Genomic DNA, 22,677 nt, shown 5'->3' on the forward strand with positions numbered 1-22,677 from the left:
GTTACGTCGAAGCAAGCTTTGACACTAATCTGAATAACTATGAGTAGTGAAACGGATTCGTATAGTAGAGTAGATATTTGGAGCATTTCCGAATAGCACGTAGTAGCAGCATCTATAAGATGACATAAAGATTTGTAAAGAATGCACGGATCTGAAAGTTTCAGAACCGTTCACTAAAACCTCTCTCACGAGCAAGACATGATCAGACCCCAGAACTATATGGGTGTTGGATTCGTTGAAATCACATGGTGATGTGAACTAGATTATTGACTCTAGTGCAAGTGGGAGACTGTTGGAAATATGCCCTAGAGGCAATAATAATTAGTTATTATTATATTTCTTTGTTCATGATAATCGTTTATTATCCATGCTATAATTGTATTGATTGGAAACACAATACTTGTGTGGATACATAGACAAAACACTGTCCCTAGTAAGCCTCTAGTTGAATAGCTCGTTGATCAAAGATGGTCAAGGTTTCCTGGCCATAGGCAAGTGTTGTTACTTGATAACGGGATCACATCATTAGGAGAATCATGTGATGGACTAGACCCAAACTAATAGACGTAGCATGTTGATCGTGTCATTTTGTTGCTACTGTTTTCTGCGTGTCAAGTATTTGTTCCTATGACCATGAGATCATATAACTCACTGACACCGGAGGAATGCTTTGTGTGTATCAAACGTCACAACGTAACTGGGTGACTATAAAGATGCTCTACAGGTATCTCCGAAGGTGTTCGTTGAGTTAGTATGGATCAAGACTGGGATTTGTCACTCCGTAGGACGGAGAGGTATCACGGGGCCCACTCGGTAATACAACATCACACACAAGCCTTGCAAGCAATGTGACTTAGTGTAAGTTGCGGGATCTTGTATTACGGAACGAGTAAAGAGACTTGCCGGTAAACGAGATTGAAATAGGTATGCGGATACTGACGATCGAATCTCAGGCAAGTAACATACCGAAGGACAAAGGGAATGACATACGGGATTATATGAATCCTTGGCACTGAGGTTCAAACGATAAGATCTTCGTAGAATATGTAGGATTCAATATGGGCATCCAGGTCCCGCTATTGGATATTGACCGAGGAGTCCCTCGGATCATGTCTACATAGTTCTCGAACCCGCAGGATCTGCACACTTAAGGTTCGACGTTGTTTTATGCGTATTTGAGTTATATGGTTGGTTACCGAATGTTGTTCGGAGTCCCGGATGAGATCACGGACGTCACGAGGGTTTCCGGAATGGTCCGGAAACGAAGAATCATATATAGGATGACCTCATTTGGTTACCGGAAGGTTTTCGTGCATTACCGGAAAAGTTTCGGGCTCATCGGTAGTGTACTGGGAGTGCCGGGAGGGGTGCCGGGGACCATCAGGAGGGGTGTCACGCCCCAAGGGGTCTCATGGGCTATGGGAAGAGATAAACCAGCCCCTAGTGGGCTGGAATAAGTTCCCACTAAGGCCCATAAGGTTTGAGAAGGAAAAAACACAAGGTGGAAAGAGTTTCCAAGTGGGAAGGTGGAATCCTACTCCAAGTAGGATTGGAGTAGGACTCCTCCACCTCCAATTTCGGCCAAACCTTTAGGTTTTGAGGCTGCCTCCTCCCCTCCCTCCCTCCTATATATAGTGGGGTTTTAGGGCTGATTTGAGACAACTTTGCCACGGCAGCCCGACCACATATCTCCACGGTTTCACCTCTAGATCGCGTTTCTGCGGAGCTCGGGTGGAGCCCTGCTGAGACAAGATCATCACCAACCTCTGGAGCACCGTCAGGCTGCCGGAGAACTCTTCTACCTCTCCGTCTCTCTTGCTGGATCAAGAACGCCGAGATCATCGTCGAGCTGTACGTCTGCTGAACGCGGAGGTGCCGTCCGTTCGGCACTAGATCGGAGCGGATCGTGGGACGGATCGCGGGACGGTTCGTGGGACGGTTCGCGGGGCGGATCGAGGGACGTGAGGACGTTCCACTACATCAACCGCGTTTCTTAACGCTTCTGATGTGCGATCTACAAGGGTACGTAGATCGGAAATCCCCTCTCGTAGATGGACATCACCATGGTAGGTCTTTGTGCGCGTAGGAAATTTTTTGTTTCCCATGCGACGTTCCCCAACAAATATATGCTTAGCCGCTGCTGCAACCTCATCACTTAACCATACCTCACCCATTAAGCTTTGCTAGTCTTGATACCTTTGGAAATGAGATTGCTGAGTCCCCTGTGGCTCACAGATTACTACAACACCAGTTGCAGGTATAGGTAAAGGTTACTTGACCGAGCGCGTTGATTGTTTATTTGGAGTTGCTTCTTCTTCTTCTTCTTCATCGATCTAGGATGGGTTCCAGGCCGGCAGCCTGGGATAGTAAGGATGGACGCCGTTCTTATTTTTCTCGTTTGTTTTCGTCCGTAGTCGGACCCTGCTCTTACTCTTGATGATTATGTAATGTATTGATGTGACTTTGTTGTAGCTTGTGGCGAGTGTAAGCCAATTCTGTATATATATCTCTTCTTTTCAGTACATGTACTTGTAACGATATTCATTCTTGCGACACGACGAGATGCGCTTCTATCCCTGACGAGGCATTCGTGCCAAATTGAGGATAGGGTCGCATCTTGGGCGTGACAGAATATTTGGGAATTTATAGGCCGAAGAATAGGGTTAGGAGACGTGCAGGGGACCCACAAGCCAGGGTGCGCCCTGGAGGCTTGTGGCCTCCCGGCAGGTGCCCTGCCCCTACTCCAAGTCTTCTAGGTTTCTTCCCGTCCAAGAAAAATCATTTCGGAGATTTTATTCCGTTTGGACTCCGTTTAATATTCCTTATCTGCAATACTCAAAAACGTAGAAAAAACAAAAACTGACACTAGGCTCTAGATTAATAGGTTAGTCCAAAAAAATAATATAAAACAACATATTAATGCATATAAAACATCCAAAACAGATAGTATAATAGAATGGAACAATCAAAAAATATAGATGCGTTGGAGACGTATCTGTTGGAATTATGCCCTAGAGGCAATAATAAATGTATAGTTATTATTATAATTCCTGTATCAAGATAATAGTTTATTATCCATGCTATAATTGTATTGAATGAAGACTCATTTACATGTGTGGATACATAGACAAAACACCGTCCCTAGCATGCCTCTAGTTGGCTAGCCAGTTGATCGATGATAGTCAGTGTCTTCTGATTATGAACAAGGTGTTGTTGCTTGATAACTGGATCACGTCATTGGGAGAATCACGTAATGGACTAGACCCAAACTAATAGACGTAGCATGTTGATCGTGTCATTTTGTTGCTACTGTTTTCTGCGTGTCAAGTATTTATTCCTATGACCATGAGATCATATAACTCACTGACACCGGAGGAATGCTTTGTGTGCATCAAACGTCGCAACGTAACTGGGTGACTATAAAGATGCTCTACAGGTATCTCCGAAGGTGTTAGTTGAGTTAGTATGAATCAAGACTGGGATTTGTCACTCCGTGTGACGGAGAGGTATCTCGGGGCCCACTCGGTAATACAACATCACACACAAGCCTTGCAAGCAAAGTAACTTAGTGTAAGTTGCGGGATCTTGTATTACGGAACGAGTAAAGAGACTTGCCGGTAAACGAGATTGAAATAGGTATGCGGATACTGACGATCGAATCTCGGGCAAGTAACATACCGAAGGACAAAGGGAATGACATACGGGATTATACGAATCCTTGGCACTGAGGTTCAAACGATAAGATCTTCGTAGAATATGTAGGATCCAATATGGGCATCCAGGTCCCGCTGTTGGATATTGACCGAGGAGTCTCTCGGGTCATGTCTACATAGTTCTCGAACCCGCAGGGTCTGCACACTTAAGGTTCGACGTTGTTTTATGCGTATTTGAGTTATATGGTTGGTTACCGAATGTTGTTCGGAGTCCCGGATGAGATCACGGACGTCACGAGGGTTTCCGGAATGGTCCGGAAACGAAGATTGATATATAGGATGACCTCATTTGATTACCGGAAGGTTTTCGGAGTTACCGGGAATGTACCGGGAATGACGAATGGGTTCCGGGGGTTCACTGGAGGGGGGCAACCCACTCCGGGGAAGCCCATAGGTATTTGGGGGGGTCACACCAGCCCTTAGTGGGCTGGTGGGACAGCCCACCAAATCCTATGCGCCAAGGAAGAAAAAAATCAAAGAAAGAAAAAAAAAAAAGGAGGGGAAGTGGGAAGGGGGAAGGACTCCCTCCCACCAAACCAAGTAGGACTCGGTTTGGGGGGGGAGAGTCCTCCCCCCTGGCTCGGCCGACCCCCTTGGAGTCCCTTGGACTCCAAGGCAAGGTCCCCCTCCCTCCTCCTATATATATGGGGGCTTTTAGGGCAGATTTGAGACGACTTTCTCACGGCTGCCCGACCACATACCTCCATAGTTTTTCCTCTAGATCGTGTTTTTGCGGAGCTCGGGCGGAGCCCTGCTGAGACAAGATCATCACCAACCTCCGGAGCGCCGTCACGCTGCCGGAGAACTCTTCTACCTCTCCGTCTCTCTTGCTGGATCAAGAAGGCCAAGATCATCGTCGAGCTGTACGTGTGCTGAACGCGGAGGTGCCGTCCGTTCGGTACTAGATCGTGGGACTGATCGCGGGATTGTTCGCGGGGCGGATCGAGGGACGTGAGGACATTCCACTACATCAACCGCGATCTCACATCGCTTCTGCTGTACGATCTACAAGGGTACGTAGATCACTCATCCCCTCTCGTAGATGGACATCACCATGATAGGTCTTCGTGCGCGTAGGAAAATTTTTGTTTCCCTTGCGACGTTCCCCAACAGTGGCATCATGAGCTAGGTTCATGCGTAGATGTCTTCTCGAGTAGAACACAAAAGGTTTTGTGGGCGGTGATGTGCGTTTTGCTGCCCTCCTTAGTCTTTTCTTGATTCCGCGGTATTGTTGGATTGAAGCGGCTTGGACCGACATTACTCGTACGCTTACGAGAGACTGGTTTCATCGTTACGAGTAGCCCCCTTTGCTCAAAGATGACTGGCAAGTGACGGTTTCTCCAACTTTAGTTGAATCGGATTTGACCGAGGAGGTCCTTGGATGAGGTTAAATAGCAACTCATATATCTCCGTTGTGGTGTTTGCGTAAGTAAGATGCGATCCTACTAGATACCCTTGGTCACCACGTAAAACATGCAACAACAAAATTAGAGGACGTCTAACTTGTTTTTGCAGGGTATGATTGTGATATGATATGGCCAATGATGTGATGTGATATATTGGATGTATGAGATGATCATGTTGTAATAGAAATATCGACTTGCACGTCGATGGTACGGCAACCGGCAGGAGCCATAGGGTTGTCTTTATACTAACATATGTGCTTGCAGATGCGTTTACTATTTTGCTAGGATGTAGCTTTAGTAGTGATAGCATAAGTAGCACGACAACCCCGATGGCGACACGTTGATGGAGATCATGATGATGGAGATCATGGTGTGGCGCCGGTGACAAGAAGATCGTGCCGGTGCTTTGGTGATGGAGATCAAGAAGCACGTGATAATGGCCATATCATGTCACTTATGAATTGCATGTGATGTTAATCCTTTCATGCACCTTATTTTGCTTAGAACGACGGTAGCATTATGAGGTGATCTCTCACTAAAATTTCAAGACGAAATTGTGTTCTCCCCGACTGTGCACCGTTGCTACAGTTCGTCGTTTCGAGACACCACGTGATGATCGGGTGTGATAGACTCAACGTTCACATACAACGGGTGCAAAACAGTTGCGCACGCGGAACACTCGGGTTAAGCTTGACGAGCCTAGCATGTGCAGACATGGCCTCGGAACACATGAGACCGAAAGGTCGATCATGAATCATATAGTTGATATGATTAGCATAGGGATGCTTACCACTGAAACTACTCTCGACTCACGTGATGATCGGACTTGGGATAGTGTAAGTGGATCATGAACCACTCAAATGACTAGAGAGATGTACTTTTTGAGTGGGAGTTTAGCATATAATTTGATTAAGTTGAACTCTAATTATCTTGAACATAGTCTAAGTCCACTTTGAATATATTTGTGTTGTAGATCATGGCTCACGCAAGTGTCATCCTCAATTTTAATACGTTCCTAGAGAAAGCTAAGTTGAAAGATGATGGAAGCAACTTTGTAGACTGGGCTCGTAATCTTAGGCTAATCTTACAAGCTGGAAAGAAGGATTATGTCCTTAATGCTGCGCTAGGAGATGAACCACCTGCTATGGCTGATCAGGATGTTAAGAACGCTTGGTTGGCGCGTAAGGAGGACTACTCAATAGTTCAATGTGCAGTCTTGCATGGCTTAGAGCCGGGACTTCAACGTCGCTTTGAGCGTCATGGAGCATTTGAGATGTTCCAGGAGTTGAAGTTTATCTTTCAGAAGAACGCCCGGATCGAGAGGTATGAGACCTCCGATAAATTCTATGCTTGCAAGATGGAGGAAAACTCGTCTGTCAGTGAACATGTGCTCAAGATGTCTGGGTACTCAAACCGTCTAGCTGAACTAGGGATTGAACTCCCGCAAGAAGCTATCACTGACAGAATCCTCCAATCACTGCCGCCAAGCTATAAAGGCTTTGTGTTGAACTACAACATGCAAGGGATGAACAAGTCTCCCGGCGAGTTGTTTGCGATGCTGAAAGTCGCAGAGTCTGAACTCCGTAAAGAACATCAAGTGTTGATGGTCAGCAAGACCACTAGTTTCAAGAGAAACGGCAAAGGCAAGAAGGGCAATTCGAAGAAGAGCGGCAAGCCTGTTGCCAATCCGCCGAAGAAACCCAAGGCTGGACCTAAGCCTGAAACAGAGTGCTTCTATTGCAAGGGTATGGGTCACTGGAAGCGCAATTGCCCCAAGTATCTGGCAGATAAGAAGGCGGGCAAAGAAAAATCAGGTATATTTGATATACATGTTATTGATGTGTTCTTAACCGGCTCTCGTAGTAGTGCCTGGGTATTCGATACCGGTTCTGTTGCTCACATTTGCAACTCGAAACAGGAACTGCGGAATAGACGAAGGCTGGCGAAAGACGAAGTGACGATGCGCGTAGGAAACGGTTCCAAGGTTGATGCAATCGCCGTCGGCACCGTATCACTTCAACTACCATCGGGATTAGTGATGAACTTAAATCATTGTTATTTAGTGCATGCGTTGAGCATGAACATTATATCTGGATCTTGTTTATTGCGAGACGGTTACTCTTTTAAGTCTGAGAATAATGGTTGTTCTATTTCTATGAGTAACATCTTTTATGGTCATGCACCGAATGTGAGAGGATTGTTCATATTGAATCTCGATAGCGATACACATATACATAACATTGAGACCAAAAGAGTTAGAGTAAACAATGATAGCGCCATATTTTTGTGGCACTGCCGCTTAGGTCATATTGGTGTAAAGCGCATGAAGAAACTCCATGCTGATGGACTTTTGGAGTCACTTGACTTTGATTCACTTGACACGTGCGAACCATGCCTCATGGGCAAGATGACTAAAACTCCGTTCTCCGGAACAATGGAGCGTGCAAGTGACTTGTTGGAAATCATACATACCGATGTGTGTGGTCCGATGAGCGTGGAGGCACGCGGCGGATATCGTTATTTTCTCACCTTCACTGACGATTTAAGTAGATATGGTTATGTCTACTTAATGAAGCACAAGTCTGAAACATTTGAAAAGTTCAAACAATTTCAGAGTGAAGTGGAAAATCATCGTAACAAGAAGATCAAGTTCCTACGGTCTGATCGTGGGGGTGAGTATCTGAGTTTCGAGTTTGGTACTCACTTAAGACAATGTGGAATTGTTTCGCAGTTAACACCGCCTGGAACACCACAGCGTAATGGTGTGTCCGAACGTCGTAATCGTACTTTGTTAGAAATGGTGCGATCTATGATGTCTCTTACTGATTTGCCATTATCGTTTTGGGGTTATGCATTAGAAACAGCTGCATTCACTTTAAATAGGGCACCATCAAAATCCGTTGAGACGACACCATACGAACTGTGGTATGGCAAAAGACCAAAGTTGTCGTTTCTTAAAGTTTGGGGATGTGATGCTTATGTCAAAAAGCTTCAGCCTGAAAAGCTGGAACCCAAAGCGGAAAAGTGCGTCTTCATAGGTTACCCAAAAGAGACAGTTGGGTACACCTTCTATCTCAAATCCGAGGGCAAAGTGTTTGTTGCTAAGAACGGAACTTTTCTCGAGAAGGAGTTTCTCTCGAGGGAATTGAGTGGGAGGAAGATAGAACTTGACGAGGTTGTCGAACCTCTCATCCCTCTGGATGGTGGCGCAGGACAAGGGGAAACTCCTGTGATTGCGACACCGGTTGAGGAGGAAGTTAATGATGATGATCATGAAACTCCAGTTCAAGTTTCTGTTGAACCACGCAGGTCGACGAGATCACGCGCTGCTCCAGAGTGGTACGGTAATCCCGTCTTGACAATCATGTTGTTAGACAACAATGAACCTGCAAATTATGAAGAAGCAATGGTGGGCCCAGATTCCAACAAATGGCTAGAAGCCATGAAATCCGAGATAGGATCCATGTATGAAAACAAAGTGTGGACTTTGGAGATACTGCCTGAGGGCCGCAAGGCTATTCAGAACAAATGGATCTTTAAGAAGAAGACGGACGCTGACGGTAATGTGACCGTTTATAAAGCTCGACTTGTGGCAAAGGGTTTTTCACAAGTTCCAGGAATTGACTACGATGAGACTTTCTCTCCCGTAGCGATGCTTAAGTCCGTCAGAATCATGTTAGCAATAGCTGCATTTTTCGATTATGAAATTTGGCAGATGGATGTCAAAACGGCGTTCCTTAACGGTTTCCTTAAGGAAGAGTTGTATATGATGCAACCCGAAGGTTTTGTCGATCCTAAAAATGCTGACAAGGTGTGCAAGCTCCAGCGATCCATTTATGGACTGGTGCAAGCATCTCGGAGTTGGAACAAACGCTTTGATGAGGTGATCAAAGCATTTGGGTTTATACAAGTGGTTGGAGAATCTTGTATTTACAAGAAAGTGAGTGGGAGCTCTGTGGCGTTTCTAATATTATATGTGGATGACATATTACTGATTGGAAACAACGTAGAGCTTTTGGAGAGCATAAAAGGTTACTTGAATAAAAGTTTCTCTATGAAGGACCTAGGAGAAGCTGCTTACATTCTAGGCATTAAGATCTATAGGGATAGATCAAAACGCCTGATAGGACTTTCACAAAGCACATACCTTGATAAAGTTTTGAAGAGGTTCAAAATGGAACAGTCCAAGAAAGGGTTCTTGCCAGTGTTACAAGGTACGAGATTGAGTAAGACTCAGTGCCCAGCAACTGATGAGGATAGAGAGCATATGCGCTCCGTCCCCTATGCTTCAGCCATAGGCTCTATCATGTATGCGATGCTGTGCACTAGACCGGATGTTAGCCTGGCCATAAGTATGGCAGGTAGGTTCCAGAGTAATCCAGGAGTGGATCACTGGACGGCGGTCAAGAATATCCTGAAGTACCTGAAAAGGACTAATGAGATGTTTCTCGTGTATGGAGGTGACGAAGAGCTCGCCGTAAAAGGTTACGTCGATGCAAGCTTTGACACAGATCCGGACGACTCTAAGTCGCAAACCGGATACGTATTTATTCTTAATGGGGGTGCAGTAAGCTGGTGCAGTTCCAAGCAAAGCGTCGTAGCAGATTCTACATGTGAAGCGGAGTACATGGCTGCCTCGGAGGCGGCTAAGGAGGGTGTCTGGATGAAGCAGTTCATGACGGATCTTGGAGTGGTGCCAAGTGCACTGGATCCAATAACCTTGTTCTGTGACAACACTGGTGCCATTGCCTTAGCAAAGGAACCAAGGTTTCACAAGAAGACCAGACACATCAAACGACGCTTCAACCTCATCCGCGACTACGTCGAGGAGGAGGACGTAAATATATGCAAAGTGCACACGGATCTGAATGTAGCAGACCCGCTGACTAAACCTCTTCCACGGCCAAAACATGATCGACACCAGAACTGTATGGGTGTTAGATTTATTACAATGTAATTCACATGGTGATGTGAGGGCTAGATTATTGACTCTAGTGCAAGTGGGAGACTGTTGGAATTATGCCCTAGAGGCAATAATAAATGTATAGTTATTATTATAATTCCTGTATCAAGATAATAGTTTATTATCCATGCTATAATTGTATTGAATGAAGACTCATTTACATGTGTGGATACATAGACAAAACACCGTCCCTAGCATGCCTCTAGTTGGCTAGCCAGTTGATCGATGATAGTCAGTGTCTTCTGATTATGAACAAGGTGTTGTTGCTTGATAACTGGATCACGTCATTGGGAGAATCACGTAATGGACTAGACCCAAACTAATAGACGTAGCATGTTGATCGTGTCATTTTGTTGCTACTGTTTTCTGCGTGTCAAGTATTTATTCCTATGACCATGAGATCATATAACTCACTGACACCGGAGGAATGCTTTGTGTGCATCAAACGTCGCAACGTAACTGGGTGACTATAAAGATGCTCTACAGGTATCTCCGAAGGTGTTAGTTGAGTTAGTATGAATCAAGACTGGGATTTGTCACTCCGTGTGACGGAGAGGTATCTCGGGGCCCACTCGGTAATACAACATCACACACAAGCCTTGCAAGCAAAGTAACTTAGTGTAAGTTGCGGGATCTTGTATTACGGAACGAGTAAAGAGACTTGCCGGTAAACGAGATTGAAATAGGTATGCGGATACTGACGATCGAATCTCGGGCAAGTAACATACCGAAGGACAAAGGGAATGACATACGGGATTATACGAATCCTTGGCACTGAGGTTCAAACGATAAGATCTTCGTAGAATATGTAGGATCCAATATGGGCATCCAGGTCCCGCTGTTGGATATTGACCGAGGAGTCTCTCGGGTCATGTCTACATAGTTCTCGAACCCGCAGGGTCTGCACACTTAAGGTTCGACGTTGTTTTATGCGTATTTGAGTTATATGGTTGGTTACCGAATGTTGTTCGGAGTCCCGGATGAGATCACGGACGTCACGAGGGTTTCCGAAATGGTCCGGAAACGAAGATTGATATATAGGATGACCTCATTTGATTACCGGAAGGTTTTCGGAGTTACCGGGAATGTACCGGGAATGACGAATGGGTTCCGGGGGTTCACTGGAGGGGGGCAACCCACTCCGGGGAAGCCCATAGGTATTTGGGGGGGTCACACCAGCCCTTAGTGGGCTGGTGGGACAGCCCACCAAATCCTATGCGCCAAGGAAGAAAAAAATCAAAGAAAGAAAAAAAAAAGGAGGGGAAGTGGGAAGGGGGAAGGACTCCCTCCCACCAAACCAAGTAGGACTCGGTTTGGGGGGGAGAGTCCTCCCCCCTGGCTCGGCCGACCCCCTTGGAGTCCCTTGGGCTCCAAGGCAAGGTCCCCCTCCCTCCTCCTATATATATGGGGGCTTTTAGGGCAGATTTGAGACGACTTTCTCACGGCTGCCCGACCACATACCTCCATAGTTTTTCCTCTAGATCGTGTTTTTGCGGAGCTCGGGCGGAGCCCTGCTGAGACAAGATCATCACCAACCTCCGGAGCGCCGTCACGCTGCCGGAGAACTCTTCTACCTCTCCGTCTCTCTTGCTGGATCAAGAAGGCCGAGATCATCGTCGAGCTGTACGTGTGCTGAACGCGGAGGTGCCGTCCGTTCGGTACTAGATCGTGGGACTGATCGCGGGATTGTTCGCGGGGCGGATCGAGGGACGTGAGGACGTTCCACTACATCAACCGCGATCTCACATCGCTTCTGCTGTACGATCTACAAGGGTACGTAGATCACTCATCCCCTCTCGTAGATGGACATCACCATGATAGGTCTTCGTGCGCGTAGGAAAATTTTTGTTTCCCTTGCGACGTTCCCCAACAGTATCAAGCATTCCCAAGTTGAATTCATGCTCTTCCTCGAGTAGGTAAATGCTAAAAATAGAATTTTTTATGTGGAATGCTACCTAACATACTTATCCGTGTAATATTCTCTGTTGTGGCATGAATGTTCATATCCATAAGATTCAAAACAAAAGTCTAATATTGAGATAAAAACAATAATACTTCAAGCATACTAATAAGGCAATTGCTTCCTTTAGAAATAACATGGTCTTAGAAAGTTATCCCTACAAAATCGTATGGTCTGGCTATTCTCCATATTCACCACACAATCCAAGGGGGCGCGACCACCCCCCTAGGGCACGCCCTGCAGGCTTGTGGCCTCCCGGCAGGTGCCCTGCACCCTACTCCAAGTCTTCTGGGTTTCTTCTCATCCAAGAAAAATCATTCCGGAGATTTTATTTCGTTTGGACTCCGTTTAATATTCCTAATCTGCAATGCTCAAAAACGTGGAAAAACATAAACGGACGGAGGCGACGCGAACGTAGATGAAGCAGTCGGACGGAGGTAAGCAGTCGAGTGATCGCTCCCCAAAAACCTAATCGCCCCTCTCCCGTACAGGATCCGGAGAGGCGGGGTTTGTAAGCCTGCTCTCTCGTCGACCGTGTACGCGATGAACAAGACGGATTCACCGATGGCAGCAACATCAGCAAAAGGAACGAGCGCGTGGAGGCAGATGTGATCTGATCGTGACTTCCTGACCGGCAAAAATAAGCGTGTAGCTATGAGCTCGGCTCAGCTCATTCCCGCAACCCACGTCGTGGCGGGCGGCCGAGGAGGATTGCGCGAGGGCATCTTCTCATCTCATGCTCCAATAGCATGTAGAAGAGAGACCCTTATAAAGGGGTCCAACTCCTTCTCCACTAGCAAGGTGGGACTAAACTTTCCACCACCCCTTTTCATGCTACCACCTACATAGGCCCTAAGAGATTTTCTGAAATTGTCTCATGGGCCCAAAGCCCATCTGAGATTTCAACAATCTATGTTTCATCTAGATATGCCCTAGACACACCCATATGTTTTTATTTCAAATACATAGAAGGTTTTTTTTCTAAGAAAGAAACTCTTTTTTTCTCTCTAAATATACATGGAAGGCCGACTAGGGCAAAGCCTTTCTCCCCTCGATCCCCGCCGGCAAGCCCATCAATTATCGCTCCGGCAGCCGACGAGGGAGGGAAATCTTGATGCCTTGGCTCCGGTTGGTAGATAAGTTAGGGTTTTGGTCCTCGTAAGAACGTCACTCAGGTGAATGATGATGCTTTTATCTTCTTTGTTTTCCAGGCTCCAATTCTTCTTGAGGTTGTCCGTCAGAGAGGATTACACTATTGAGGAAAACCCTAGCTGTAGCGCGAGGTAAAGGCCTACCAGTAGTGTGGGCTCCTGCGCTACAACTACGGTGTTACTTAACAGTTACACGTTTCATGACAAGCGATGACGCTATTGAAGCTAGCAGTAGCGCTTGTTTGGGCCTGGACTACTGCTAAATAGCAATAGCGTCCATTCATGTCACGCGCTACTAATATTAATGTGTATTTCATTTCTTTATATTTATACATTGTTATACATTTTTTATACAATAGCAATATAGAGATTGTGAAAGAAATACAAATCTGATTCAAGTGGACTGATTCAAGTGAACAAGTTGAATTAGTAGGATGATGTGATGTTGGAACGACGCACAAAAGTCAAACACTTCAGTGCAAGATCAAAGGAATATAACGTCGATTGAAACATAACGAAAAAGTCTAGGTTACTTGTAGCTGATGGGTTCTGAGTCGTCGCCCTATTCAATTCTATGGATGCCGGGCTAGATTAGTTGTCCCTAACTATATCTGAGGTCACAACATCTCAAACTCTCAATAGCAATGTTATATAAGAAACTGAAGTGTCAGCATTTTCTCAAAGGAAATAAAGATGTCTGGTTTATTAGTAATGGCAATGTGCTGTTTTTTTCACAACAAAGTCTGAAGAAATTTCGAAGTAAAAATGAAGTCTGAAGAAGGCATTGGACAAAGGAGTGAGAATTACCGTATGAACCCGGCCAGGCTGAGCTACACTTGTTAAGAAATTCAAAATAAATAGCAAAAAACTAAAATGTAGGATGCTCGGATGCGCAAGGTGGATGCGAAATTATTTTACGGTGTTTGGACATTTTTTTTTTCTTTTTTCGAGTTGATTGTTCACTGCGGGTGCAATTTAGCCTGCACTTCGAACCGCCCTCTCCTTGGACAAAGATACTTGGTACAAAACTGAGTACAAAGAGAAAGCATGACAATGCTTAAGCAACACACGATGCCTTCTCATATGACAGTCTCCCCTCCATGCATGGTTCCACCACACAGTCTCCCCTCCATGAAACATCAGTGGTTGGGGGTCCAAAATGAGAGAGATCTTTTAGAAGTGTCATCACGGCTAGTCATATTTTCAAATCAAAAGGAGGTGCATCATCCCTCATTACAGAACCACGAGGATTTTTCGTGAACCAGGGGATTCTCCGTGCACACAACTTCAGGCTGAACCCTAACACTAAACTAGCTAGCGGCGCAATGCTCAATGACCATATAAGCAAATCCGTTGATAATCGAAACGGTCGTCGACAAGGAACCTGATTCATTCCACGAACACCGATCAATCAGTTTACCATCTGGCTGCACGAGCGCTCTTGAGCCTGAGGTGGCCGCATGCATGGAAGGGGTGCCTTAACGCTCGAATGGAGCTCCCAGCCGTACTCTAATATGATCAAAGAAAGTGAACAAAACAGGTCCCAGTTGCTGCCATTGTCGAAGAAGCTAAACCGCTCCTTGCACTTGGATACCAACAACAGGCCACACCTCAGGACAATTGATTCACTTGTTTGCACATAACTATGAGCACCACAGAAAAATGCAACTGTTTATGTTAGAAATTTGTAGGGCTTTACCCTCGCCCGAAGGAGAGGGAGCCCTTGCAGAAATTCTCAGTGGCCCCGAAGGGCCAAAGAGGGGGTTTGGAAATAGTTTTCAACCAGCAATTGACGCGCCTCGGTATAACCTCACTAGCTGCGTCATTGCCCCAAGCGCAAAGATGCTGCCAACGGTTCCCCGGCCTCTCCATTTATGCCCCATCTCCACCTCCCCCGCCCCACTCTCCCACCGGTGTGGGACAAAAGAAACGGCACCAAAACTGAGCTGCGGGCTTCTCATGGGCCGCCCTATCGTGCAGGGCCGTTTATTTCTCTATCTTGGGCTGATCGGCCTGCAGGTAACCAGAAGCTAAGATCATACCATCAAGAAAAAAAAGTTAACACCTGATGTTTTTGCCCAGGAAAAGGTGAACTCCATCATTTTTTAGCGGCGATGCCGCGACGCCTTCGTCTGTCTGCGAGTCGGTGCTGCGACGACCGTCAATGCTTCAACGGATGCTGCGACTACGACATAAGTGGTGATGCTGCTCCGACGGCTCGACGACGTGCTGTGAGTTGATGACGAGCGAGTACAGATGTTGTTTTCATTTGCATACGTAACTCATCGATAGACTTCATGTATTACTCACATATATAACCTGGCATCAACATATAATCTCACTGTGAGAAAAACTATGATACATCAACGGGGTAGGAAAAGTTTGCATGAGTTGATCATGATAAGTCTCAAGCATAACAGCATCCTCAAGGCAAGCAAAAACCGGGGGTATATGGTATGGAGATAGAAAAAAGTATGAGAAGAACTCCGACAAAACCATGTACTATTATACTTATTCCTTACACAATCAGTAAACCTCCTGGTAAAATATAAGACAAGACAGGCTTTACGAGACTAGAAAGAATATAGGGGAGCTCTAACGACTAGCCTCTTCTGCTCATCTCGTCTGTGTAGGGGAGCACAGGAGGCCCGAGGCGTCCGCGCCGACCACCGCCAGCTCGCATATGGTACAAAGCTGCCCTTCCGTGGCAGGAACAAACCGGGATCCGCAGTAAGGGCACGAGATGTCCTTTTGGCCGCGGTAGATGGGGACATACGTCGAGCCACAGACGACGAACGGATTTCTGTAGTCGTAGTTGAGCTCATGGCTGTCCTGCTTGCCGTTGCACTGCTGCTGCACCTGCCGAGCCTTCTTCGCCTGGACCTCGTTGGGGCTGTTCTCGAGGAGCAGCCTCGCAAAGTGCTCGGCGGTCGCGAAGTTCTTCTGCTTGTAGCATAGAGCCATGGCGTTCGAGAGCACGAGTCTCATGTGAACCCTCTGGAGCTTGCAGTTGGTGAAGTAGGCCGCCAGCTCCTGTTGCCGGTTGACATTGTCCTTCAGTTCCTTCCTCTTGAGTTCCATTCTTAGACCAAGAACATACTCCCTCACTATCTCGATCAACTCCTTCACTTCATCAACTTCTCTCCGTGAGTCGACGACAATAAGGGGAATGGTATGCAAGATGCTGAGGAATTGTCTCAGCGCTTCTGGGAACTTCCCCTCGGTTGTGGCTTTGTAGGCTGCCTTGAGTCTGTCTTCCATTTGTGAGAAGGTGAAAATTAGTGCAGGAGGGCCCCTCACGTTAGGACTCGATGACTCACTCCAGCCTTTCTCAACAGCAATTGATATAACGGGAGCAGTTGCAAGTGCGCGAAGATATGAATGACTGCCCATGTGCAGATCAAGAAACAAGGGCTTCAGGGGAGCAAAGTTCTTGATGCCCAACTGGCGGCTGAGCAACCTCATTGCAGTGTCAAAGTTTCCTGCTGCTGCATGCTCCCCGGCAAGGGAAGATTTCTGAGTCCAAATTTGGCTGACAGGCATTCCTGGTGCAGGAGCAACAAACACAGTAGAGCGAGCATTTCCAGCAGCTTTGGGGGTCTCTGATTCAGGCAATTCCAGATCTTCAAGATCCCAACCACCTTCCTCGCCATCCTCCTCATTCGCTTCACCCTCCTCAGGATCAAAACCATCACCCCCATTTGCTAATGCATCACTTGCATCCACAATATCCAAGTCCTCATCACCCCAGTCAGCACCAGCAGCTTCATCGTCTTCCTCTACTTCTGCTCTCCCAGTAGCATCCAGCCCACCCTCAAATATGCCACGCATCACCCGGAGCAATGGCCAATCAACGCTGGATATGAGAGGTGCCGGCGGAATTAAAAGTGAGCGAGTTTTTCCCTCGGGTAGAGAAGGAACATTCTCACCCAACTCAGCAGCAAGCCTTTCAGCAATTTCAGTGAGCCCATGAGTGGCAGCAGTAACATAGGCTAGAGGAAGCTGTCCAGCATTCTCCAGGATCTCAGCTCGCTTCCTAGCATCCCCAAGATATAATGCATTGTGGAACTGACCCATCAAATTGTTATTCTGTCCAGCAATTTTGCACATGAAGCCCACCTTGTCCATGTAACCAGTAATAAGATACAGAAAAGTCAGCCTCTCAAAATTCTTCGTCCGCTGGTATGCATATTCCACAATACCAACATTCCCCTGCCTCAAGGCCTCAATTCCCAACCTGTACCAGTGATCCTTGTCATCAATCTCTTTTGCAGAAGCCACTGCGATTTGGATGTTACCACTTTCAAGAGCTAGATTAAATCTTGTCTTCTCATCTTTCACAAAGTGGAGAGCAACTTCTGGAAATCCTTTCTGTTGCAAATATGAAATCACTGCCTGCCCACAGAGCTGTGAGCTCTTAATCATACTCATAACATGGTCATAACGTTTCCGGAGAAGGGCGAGCTTGAAAATGTATTCAGAAGCATCGACTGTTATCAGCTTGTTCTTTCCATCACGATCAAGACAGAAAATATTGTTCCCAATAACCCTTGTTATGTAAACAGGGACATCAAGAGTCTTTATGATCCCACTGTCTCCATTGGGAAGACAGTATTTGATATGGTTCAAAGTAGAGTAAATAAAAACACCGTTCTCATCCCAGGCACCACTTTTCACACGAATGGTTTCATGCAGTGTAGAGCGATGGACAAGCTTCTTGCTAGCTATAACTACTGCATGCTTGCTCAGCAGTGCAACATACTCCATGTCACCGGACCAAACTACATATTTAACACCAGGTGCCTGGAGTTCACCAAGAACTAGCCTTTGTTGTAGATCAAAGATGGTCACACGATCTTCAGCTTTGCACAACAAACTACCAGTTCCAGCATAATAAATTGCATCAGTCGCAATAGGAAGAGGACTCTTCTTCACAATTTCATTCTTAAGATTCTTCACCAAAACTTGATTGCTACTCTTCTCAAGGACAGCAAACCTATTCCGTGCCACAAAAACAGCCGAGCCACCAGCTCCCTTCTTTGCCTCTTGCAAATAATCAGCCCTGCCAGCAGAATCCTTAGGAACAATGTACAGATCATATGAGCCGCCGTCCACATCAGAGCAAATCAACACAGCATTTTCCGTTGGACTATAAGATAGTGTCCTGGGTGACTGGTTCAAGCTGACGGATCCTGGTCTTCTTATTGGAGCCACCTGAACTTCCTTCTGGGTGGAGTACTCAAAGAACCGGAGGAATCTGTCCTTCACATAGAACACAGTATCAGCACTCACGCTGAAAGCTGGGCGTTCCCTCTCTAATTTAAACACAATCATGCCACTGTCATGACCAGCAGCAAGAAGATTCATTTCAGGGTGGGCAGCAAGGATCCAGAAACGGTCATGTTCCCGCCTAAATGTCTGAATGCCGGTTCGCTTTGTGGCATCCCAGATGCGAATGCTTTTGTCCTCTGAGTTGGACACAATGATGTCTTGCTTCGCATGGAACATCACACAGGACACATTATTCATGTGCCCCCTCAAAGTATCAACTTCCCAAGCCTTGGTATCTGTAAAACAATATCAAACATTATTTTATTTTTCGTTCAATTCAACCATCAACGAGTACTCAATGATAAAATAATTAGTGCTATACTCGACCTTCAATTGACATTTCTCAGGTTGAACAAACAAGGGTGATTTTATCATTTGTTTATAACTTGCTCAGTTCTACCAATATGCAGAGCGTTTTACTGGATATTCAATGGATACATACATGTAATCACTCAGAATCAACAAAAGGTTAATTTGATAATTATGAAACATGTTTCTTACGTTCAACTAGTTTTGGTGACAACTGATAATTTACTTAACATTGTTTATGATAGACTAAGGAGTAAAGAGTAAAAGGTTCTGTACAAGTAATATCACTTAAACAGAATCAGAAGGATTCACAGTAAAATGACTAATTCACGAGCATTGCTTCAAACTGTCATACAATAGAATAAAATGATGTACAACAAAATAAAATAAACCAGACATAAGTAGTTAAAGAAGTGCTGGCACTGTTACCATTCATTCTCCACAGCTTCACTTGCCGGTCATCTGCCCCAGAAACAATGAGTGGCAATGTGGGATGGAAGGATGCCCAGTTGACACCACGGTCATGGCCTTCCAAGACATATTTCACAACCGCATCGACGCCCCCAAACAGATCAGTGTTCATCTGAGTGAGACGCATGATGTCATCTGCAGGTGACACCGTCTTCTTCCTCAGGGCACCAATATCCCAAACACGAACAGTCTGATCTAGCGATGCTGACACAACCAGGTCCTCCTTGGGGTGGAAGGACGCGCACATGACATAGTGATTATGCCCAGTGAGCACAGCCACACAAGTACGTGACTGCCAGTTCCAGATACGGATTGTCTGGTCATCGCTGGCACTTACGATCCATGGGTACTCATGGTGGAACTGCACAGTACGAATGTAGTCGAGATGCCCAGTAAGCGTAAACAAGCAGCGGTGTGTCTTGTAATTCCACACCTTAATCTTGTAATCGTCACCTGCATTGCATCACAACCAAAAATCTTAGTTCAAGCTTTGTGAATGCTAACGAGCTTGCATTGGATTATGTTACCACCTATCCTACATTCACTCAGTGTTCAAGTATTGACTCACTGTTAAGCTGATAACTAAAACATGAACCAGACTAACCAGAGTGCATCCCAGTGTCGTCACCCACACAAATCCCATCATGGTTTTGTGAATGCTAATGAGCATGCATTGGATTATTTTGCCACCTATTCCACACTAACTTTCAACTGGCTGAAAACCTACGTTAACGCCAGTCACTAATAACAACCAAATGGCACCTGATGCTCGCAGTAACCAATTCTAGAAACAGCAAAGATCATAAAGTGAGCAGCAGATCCGACCAATTTGGGATTCCTCAACAACCACCTCTACACATCAAGCGCGATCTAACAGCAGCGTCGACATCTGACGGCCTCGAAACCCGCGCGCAGGGCCTCCAATCCAAGTGAAGGCCCGGGGCCGTAGCGCGGAGTTCCGTGTCAATCCGCAAATGGCAACTCACGTGCGAACCGATCGAGCCGAGTGGTGGGATCTAGCAGGGAAGGGGAGTACCTCCGGAGACGAAGAGGGGCTGGGTGGCGTGGAAGTGCACGCCGCGGACGGGGCCGTCGTGCTCGTCGAAGCGGTCGAGGAGGGTGCCCATGCGGTAGTCCCACATCTGGATCACCCCGCTGTGGAGGCTGGCGAGGATCCATGGCCGCCGCGGGTGGAAGCTCAGGCCCTTGACCCTGTTGCTCTTGGTCTCGAACTTGGTCAGCATCTTCCGTTCCCGTCCCCCGCCGGCGGCGCGTCGTCCCCGGCGACGGCGGCCCTGGCCGCCGAGAGGAGCGGAGGAGGGGGGGTCGGTGGATCTGGGGCGGTGGAGGGGGGCGGTGGCGGTGGCGGTGGCGGTGGCGGAGGGAATGGCGATGGGTGGAGAGGAGGAAGGTGCTTTAGATCTCGGGGAAGACGAGATCTGGGTTTCCGACGCTGCTGAGGTGGTGAGAGGCGGCGCCGCCGTTGGATCCTCGGGGAGGGCGATCGGAGCCGTCCGAAATGGTGCGCCCTGGTTGTCAGTCACGCGCTCGCTTGCCGCAATGCTAAGATAAGCAGATTGGTCATGATTAACTTTTTTGTAACAAATTGTAAATTTCATAAGAGCATGTGCAAGTACCATCCAACTGCTTACCTCTTAGCAAACATTTTTTCTATTTTCTATTCCATCCGTTTCTAAATATAAGTTTCTTTTAGATATATTTCACTACAGAACTATATACGGATGTGATTATATTTTAGAGCGTGGATTCACTCTTTTTTCTTCGTATGTAGTTTTTTTATGAAATTTTAAAATGACTTATATTTAAAACCGGAGGGAGTAGATAGGATGGTATATGTTTTTGTATAGAACATCGAGTGTACGCTCACAACTACGCGCCTATCATCACAAGAACATGTTTGTGCGATGTCACTAAAGACTCATAACTTTAAGATTTATCAATGTCGTCACTAGCATCTCGATATCAATGAAAACATCACCTTCTACAAAAAAATAATTTATCTTGTGAGACAATGAAACGGCAAAACATATTATTATATCGCTCATGGGCTCGGAGTACAGGTATCATTCGCGAACATCCGGATTGACTCTCGCGTGGGATGGTATTTGTATTGGAAATAACATAGATATAGAGTCGAATAAGCACAATGTGATATTTGTATTGATGCTTATTTCAACATAAAGCGTTAAAGAATGAAAGTGCTAGTTATCGACTAGATGGGGGGGGTGAATAGACGTTCTTTATGAAAAGTTTCGAAGCAGTAAATGCATTCAAAGTTAAGCGGAAGCGATACAAGATCAGGTAGGGATAACAATTAAGGATCTAAGCATAGCATTTGTTGGACCATATCGAGTTGTTGTAACAAAGACACAAGATTTGTTGGATCAGTTGCGGTTGTTGTGACAACTCTCGTCTGGTTGGGAAGGCTGAGATTGAACTTTGAACACCTCGTCTTCACCTTTTTCCCCTTGAGACGAGGTCACTTAGATCACGTCCAATCACACAGGTCAGTCCTCAGGAGAGGCTTCCAAAACCCGTACAAACTTGGTCATCCGACAATCCACAATGACCCCTCGATTGTTATGGTCATCAGGCTATTCACAATGACCGTTGGATGCAGTAGACCACGACGTCTAACCGTTAGGAAGATCACAATCTTCAGGTGTAATAAGTATTCAGTTCTCTCATAACAAAACGGCTTCGGTGATGCCCAAACACTTTGGCTCTAGGTGTTTGGGTTTATCCTCACGGGATAGTTCTCTCTTAATGTCTTTGAGGTGGGTAGCTCTAAAACGACAACGGACGTATCTAACTGTGAGCAGCCACCAACATATGGTGGAGGGGTGCGCTATTTATAACCAACAGGCAACCCGACATGATATGATCGAAATGACAATGGGTCAACGGACAACCGACATGTGTTCCAACGATCGGATTTTAAAGACACACGCGACAACGTTACTTGGAGTACAAGCAATGCTCACTCAACCAACTATGAAAGATATTTCCTCTCACAACCTTCATTCGAAGACATAGGTATTTTTGGTTGAGCAACATGCCAACATCTGACTTCGATTGCATCCACCCCCACTTAACAATATGATGGTTCTCATGGCTCAGGAAAGAAGAAACAAAACTACCAAAAGTCTCCGTCTTCACGTTTCGTTATCTTAAAGCGATTATTTTCGCATACCACCAATGGCTTCGCTCATCATCAATGTCTTCGAACATTTTTAGGGTCGTCTTCGAGGGTTAAACCGAATCTTCAGGGGACTTCTATCTGTGTTAACCCTGAACTCTCACAAACACATCAGTCCCTCAATCACGTGTGTCTTCAATACTTCAAAACCAA

At 46.1% G+C, this 22,677-nt stretch overlaps 1 protein-coding gene and 1 non-coding gene across 2 annotated transcripts; both read right to left on the reverse strand.

The window, feature by feature from the left end:
- Positions 1-14,884: 14,884 nt before the first annotated feature.
- On the reverse strand, positions 14,885-15,037 carry LOC123451503. The gene has a single exon (XR_006632358.1). It is a non-coding gene; the product is annotated as a U4 spliceosomal RNA (small nuclear RNA).
- Positions 15,038-15,678: 641 nt separating this feature from the next.
- LOC123447450 (coatomer subunit alpha-3) lies at positions 15,679-20,725 on the reverse strand. Its single transcript, XM_045124054.1, has 3 exons — positions 20,341-20,725; positions 19,263-19,757; positions 15,679-18,760 (listed from the first exon to the last, which is right to left on the reverse strand). The coding sequence occupies exons 1-3, from the start codon at positions 20,546-20,548 to the stop codon at positions 15,810-15,812; spliced, it is 3,654 nt and encodes a 1,217-aa protein (XP_044979989.1). The 5' UTR covers positions 20,549-20,725; the 3' UTR covers positions 15,679-15,809.
- Positions 20,726-22,677: the final 1,952 nt, after the last annotated feature.

The sequence above is a fragment of the Hordeum vulgare genome, chromosome 4H (assembly GCF_904849725.1).
Source record: "Hordeum vulgare subsp. vulgare chromosome 4H, MorexV3_pseudomolecules_assembly, whole genome shotgun sequence".
Classification (NCBI taxonomy): domain Eukaryota; kingdom Viridiplantae; phylum Streptophyta; class Magnoliopsida; order Poales; family Poaceae; genus Hordeum; species Hordeum vulgare.